The following is a 6,000-nucleotide window of genomic DNA, read 5'->3' on the forward strand; positions in this document are numbered from 1 at the left end:
ACTGTGCTGTTCTTGTCACGGAAGCCTGCCGAGGCTTTATGGACACCCGCTGTGCCCCTGCTGGGAAGGACCCTTCAGGCCGCGGGTCATCGCAGAGCCAGGTGTAACACCTGGCTGCCTTGCAGTCCACCCTCTTCGCCCACCATCCACACGCAGAGTCCTGCCCGCCCACTGCGCTCCGAGAAGCCTTCCGGGGGCTTTGACCCCTTGGCTCATCCATCCCCCGGACTCCCCTGCCATCGGGAAGTCTATCTCCTCCTCGGTGCCCGAGATCTGCTGGGGCGGGGCCGGGCTGGACGGGCTCAGTCGTGTCCCCATCTGGCCTCCTGGGATTAATAATGGCCACACCACATCTCCTCTCCTGCCCACGCCTGGTGGTCACCACGGCTCTGCAGGCTAGGCCTACCCCTCAGCCAGCTTACCCTTATCTCTTGGGTCGAAGAAAACGACCTTACTGGACCCAGGGAATCCTTTAGTAATAAGAAAAAAAATTAATATTATAATATCCCAAAGAAGGGAAACTGAGTTCATTAACACAGTCTCTTTCTTGATGGGTCAGAAAAATTCCCTGGAGTCAGATGAGTAACGTCAGCTTTGCCTGTGAGGACCACGGGGACGGGAATGAGCCTGGCTGCGGGGAACGCCGCCAAGCCCCGCCGTGGGGCAGGGCGGCTTCCCTCGGGGGAGATGGCTCCGCTAGGCCCACGGGCATCGCTGGGCACTTGCGAAGCCTGTGGCCAGTCCTCTTGCTTTCAGGAAGGCCTCAGAGTATCTGTTCTCTCTTCCATCTTCTGTGTCGGAGCTTTAGTTCCTTTCAACCCTGTGATTATACAAACCTGTCAACCTCTGACCAGATTAATGAGCTCATGCAATGAGCTTGCTTTTCTAGTCGGTCTTCCTTCGGAGCGGCATGCCTGATTCTCCAGACTCTTTATGAAATTCTTCCTCAGTTGGCTGCCTTCCAGGTCTGTGCCTTGGACGTAGATTCTCGTCTTGAGGAAAAGGTGGGTGAGAAATCCTCAGACTATCAAATTTATTCTCCCCCAAATGAGCCGATTTTCCAACGTAGTTCATAAAATTTCCAAACTACACAGAAAACAATCTCAAAACTATACTTTTGCAACTATTTGGGCTTTACTGCCAGAAAAAATACACCATCCACCTTTACCTTAAACCTTTTCTAAGTCAGGCCAGTGTGAATAGCAAGAATGACACAGAGGATACAACACACCCTTTCCTGTTTCATCTACTGAGGTGACTTTGAAAAAAATGACCACATACTCGGGTGTGTACCTTCTAGACTTTTCTATTAAGTAACTCTTGTGTCTTGTGGCTGTACTTTCTCCATCCACGTAAGTGCATTCAGAATTATAATTACTCAGTGGAACCCTTGAACTTTTCGGCTATGGTTTTGTTTGTTTGTTTGTTTGTTTGCCATGGAAGCCAGTTTTCTAGAAAGTCAAATCAGACTGCTTACACCTTTTTTACAATCGGTGATTTCAGAGGTGTATTCAGAACAAATGGTCCACAGAAAAAGAAATTCACATTTTAAGATTCATTGTTTACTGTTTTGAGTCTGACATACACACTCACCTTAGTATCTGTTTTGTAATTACTCAGTGCACCGTGGACCTTTTTGTTGGCAGAGAAAGGTGAAGTTCCTGAGTAATTTCCCCTCAAGTCTTACTCTCATAGGCGTTCTCACAGGGTACGGGAAGGCCCGGGGATGAGGCTAGCTCTGGTAAGGACCCACTGCCTCTGCTTAATCTTCCTAGACCTGGAATCTGCAGAATGAATGTCTGGTCCCCCCCCTTCTGGTGCCCGCACTGCTCACCTGTGTCTGTGTCCTTGCTCACCTCCAGAAATGTGGGGCTGCCACCTGACATGTCCTTGTCAAAATCCATTTTCTAGTTAAGACTCGGGGTCAAATACGTTTGTTTCAAACTGGTTACATGAGGCAGGAGACTACCTCGAAGGGCTCTTGTAGCTGTTTTGCAGCTGTTATGAAGAATAAAAAAGCTCTTCATGCACCTATTTAAGAAATCTCCAAGATACATCATATGAAAAAAAAAGTCTAGAATAAGATGTATGGACTGTTAGTATTTGTACAAAAAGGGGAGTTGAGATTCATACATGCTTAGGTATACCCAAAATACTTGTTGAAGGATTGGTAAGAAACTGGTCAGAGCTGTCATGAAGGCTTGGGAGACAGGGTGGAAAAAGGACTTGCTTTTAACTTCTTAGTGAGTGAATTGCAAGGGAAATAAATCTAAGTGATGCGGGGACTAAAATCAAATGGGAGGCAAAATGTGTAGCTGCATCAGCTGGGCATTGGAGCACCACTGCTGTTAAACCTTCATGGAAAGCTGTCTTTCCAGACCCAACTCTAATGCCATCCTACCTACGAAGACTTGCCTGCGTCCCCCACTTGGGGGGGGGGCATCTGGACTGCAGCGCCCTGCAGAGCTCCACCAGCACCCACCAGCCCAGCCCTCACGTCCAGACTCCCTTGACTCCCCCTAGACCGCCACCAACTCAACCAAGAAAACTTTGTCGCATGAGAGAAGAGTCTCCCCCCGTCCCCCAAGCAGACCACTTGCTGACTTTTAATACGTGGATTAGATTTGCCAGATTTAAAGCCTAATACCGCATGCCGTGTCTGGCTTTTTTTTTTCCATTCAGAGTGTCTGTGGGGAGCATCCACGTTATGGGTGCTTGTAGTTGCTGTTTTATCTGCACTGCTGTGAGGGACGCGCCGCGTATTCTACCGCTGGGGTGGGATGCACCGTCTGGGTGGGTTGTGTCGACAGCTGTAAGGAATGGTGACCACTCGTGTACCTCCGGTGGTGCACTCAGACCTGCATCCTTTGGGTGCCCCCTGCGGTGGACACTGCCCGGCTGGAAGCCACTTGATGGCAGGGAACACGTCTCTGCACGTCTCTATCCCTGTCACCCAGTAACCGCGTCACCCCTGCTCGTTCTCTTCCTCTGCAACCTCGGTGTACCAAGTCATCGGTCCAACCTTGCTTCTCTGAACACCAAGGAGCCTGTCTATTTTTAGGACGAAAGGAAGAGTATCCAGTGCCTTCTGCCCACAGCCTGACTCAGCAGACCAGATAAATGCGGTCATTTCTGATCAGTGTTCCCGAAAACCTATAAATGTCCCCTTTCTGTGCCCTCTTCTCTCCGCTCCACTTGGCTCTTTCATCGGATTTGCTTTCCTACACAGGAGGGCGGGCAGATCCGAGGGAACCTTAAACCATGAAGGCCCTCTTTCTGTTCACCGTGCTCTTCTGTTTGGTCCAAATGAATTCAGGTAAATATCTCCTGGTTTGGGGGGGTGGGGAGCTGCTCTCGGCCAGCAGGGACGAGCGGGGAGAGGCCGGGGGAGGCGGGGCAGGAATCCACTGCCGCGTGGGGCCGCGTGTTGTCAGTGGGCGCGGGCGGGCTCCTCTGGGGCTCAGCTCTGGTCCGTTTTCATCGTCCCTACAGAGAGGTTTTTAAAAGCTAAATGTGCGTTTTCGGGGGCATAACATCAGACAAAGGGGCATGTTTGCTCTGATGCAAATAGGAAGCATTCACTGCCGTCTGGGAAAAGTTTGCGGAAGGACATAGGCACGCGAATGTCAGAGCTGACTGAACAGAGCTCGGCGGCAGCCCCGGACTTCACAGGGGACACGGTGCGGCCGTGCAGTCAGCAGTTACAGTCACGCAGCTCTTCCCACGGACAGCAGCCTTCCCCCGGCTTCCACAGAGAGCCGAATCCACAGAGGGAAACCGAGGCACAGCCAGCTGAAGGAATCGTCCAAGGAGGAGTAGGTAGTTCCCGGAAGAAGGAAGACTAGTCCGGATCTCGGATCCCCGGGCTGTGGCTGTTCCATCTTCATTCGATGGCGAGCCCGTGCCCTCACTTGGTGGTCCTCTCCAGGCCAGGACAGAGCCGAAATGACACGGGATCATAGCGTGCACCCCCTTTGGAGCTGAGATTTTGTGCAAGGTTGCATTTTTAACATACCCACTCTGTGGGTGTTTTGGCTTTTTGGGTTTTTGAGTCATGATTGATGGCATTTGCAGACAGGACATAAGGCCTTTCTTTCAACCATCTCATTCCCAAATAGAAAAGGCTTTCTTTTTTTAACAGAGGTATAATCGATATACAGGATTACACTGGTTTCTGGTGTACAACGTAACGAGTCCACATTTGTGTACGTTGCAAAATGATCGCCACGGCAGGTCTAGTCAACACTCCCACTGTCTTCGGTGGTCGTTCCATCTTTCTTTTCTTGTGACAAATAGAAATGCTTTCTTTACAGTACACTGGGTGGTTGTGCTTGACCTGCACGTCCACAAGTCATGACGTGGAGAAAGGTTTTCTCTTCTTTTAGTTGTAGGCTGTAAAACTGAAAATTAGGCCACAAGCTGAGACTCAGAACTATGTTTAACTCTCCTAGAGACCAAGACCCACCCCTCCAACCATTGTTCTCTGTGTGCAGGAAGCTTGAGAAACCTGATAAAATATAGCAACATATAAAAACATGTATATGTTCCTGGCAACATTCTGAGGTGTCGACTTCTGTCCCTGTTTTAAAGCTGAGAAACTGAAGCCCAGTTAAATGCAACCTGTGCAGACACTTCACTTCGTAGGAACGCAGTAATCGTTTGAGGCTGGCCTGTGGGCAGGGTCGTCCTTCATGCTTGTACTGTATGAACTGAGTATCAACTCTATTCTATTGTGTCAATAGGGGATGTTCCACCTGGAATTAGAAACATTGTCTGCCTTTCGCAACATGGAACCTGCAGACTTTTTTTCTGCCATTCTGGTGAGAAAAAGGCTGACATCTGCTCCGATCCCTGGAATAGGTGCTGCCTACCCAACACAGAGGGGACGAGAAAAGAGAAACCAGAGACCGATGACGGACCTAGTACCTGAACTGCAAGCTTCAGAGGCAGGCAGGATCTTGAAGTGTCCTAAGGGGTTAGAAGAATGCATAGCTTATAGTAGTAGGTGCGTACATAGTAGGTGCTCAACAAATGTTTGTTGAATGAATCCAGCACCAAGGATGAAATTCTGAGAAAAGATTTTCTTTGACTATACAGTTCAACTTACTTGAATAAAATCAGAACGTGCACAGCATAGGCCGTGGTAGCGTCTAAACTAAAACAATGAAAGTTTGCCAACGTTGCCTTTTTCTGTTTTGTTTTGTTTTTTCAAGAGTCTCATAATTTTATAATATCCACCTCCTTTCCCTGTTCCAGGAAGTGTCCCTTAACCTACTCACAGATGGGAGTAGACCAGAAACCGAGCTGCAAACTGATCCCAGCTCCAGGGAGACAGAAATGCAGTCAGTCTGCTGACCTCTTGTCAAATTAATGACATTTTTGCTCTCATCAAACCCAACCCCAGCCTCATCCTACTGACTCGCAGACCTTCAGGAGACTTGGCCCCTTTCCACGGTCTTCTCAAGTAACAATGCTGATATGTCACACATAAATAGGCTTTTAAACTGTCAAACATTTACTCTCAGGTTATCTCAGCTAGTTAACACGCAGTCTTATGGGGTGTGTAACCAGGTGGAAGCGGCTCCAGCTCAGGGATGAAAGGAAATGAAAATCAGACGGTTAAGTGAACTGCCCCAGGTCAGCAATTCACGAGGGGGATTCTGGGCGTGCCTGGCCCATAAAGTGCTCATTGTTCTGTTACTTCTCAAGGACATGTTTCTGAGCAAACACAGCGAGGCAGGGCTCTTGTTCACGAAGACTCCTTGGCGCTCACAGCCCGTTGTCCTTTGCTTTTCTCTGGATCCTGCTGAAGCTTGCCACCCGTATGGTATCTTGGAGCCAGTCATCCAAAGAGCAGTGTATGTTAATCACACGAAAGAATAGTAAAGGCAGCTGTGCTGATGCCGGAGACCTCGTGCCAGGCGCCCGAGACGAATCAGATGCCTGATGAGGTTCCTGCTCGCAGTGTTTCCAGTGCCTCCTGCAGTACGTTCGCTGCTT

General features: G+C 49.4%; 1 protein-coding gene across 1 annotated transcript; it reads left to right on the forward strand.

The window, feature by feature from the left end:
* The first annotated feature begins 3,261 nt into the window (after positions 1-3,261).
* On the forward strand, positions 3,262-4,930 carry SPAG11B (sperm associated antigen 11B). The gene is made up of 2 exons (XM_031691362.2): positions 3,262-3,316; positions 4,743-4,930. The coding sequence occupies exons 1-2, from the start codon at positions 3,262-3,264 to the stop codon at positions 4,928-4,930; spliced, it is 243 nt and encodes an 80-aa protein (XP_031547222.1).
* Positions 4,931-6,000: the final 1,070 nt, after the last annotated feature.

Source organism: Vicugna pacos, chromosome 26 (genome assembly GCF_048564905.1).
Source record: "Vicugna pacos chromosome 26, VicPac4, whole genome shotgun sequence".
NCBI classification, from domain to species: Eukaryota; Metazoa; Chordata; class Mammalia; order Artiodactyla; family Camelidae; genus Vicugna; species Vicugna pacos.

Excerpts from the sequence above, each read along its gene's own strand:
- SPAG11B (XM_031691362.2), top strand. The coding sequence starts at position 3,262 with ATGAAGGCCCTCTTTCTGTTCACCGTGCTCTTCTGTTTGGTCCAAATG. Across the intron at positions 3,317-4,742 it reads TTTGGTCCAAATGAATTCAG|GGGATGTTCCACCTGGAATT; the intron begins GTAAATATCTCC and ends TTGTGTCAATAG.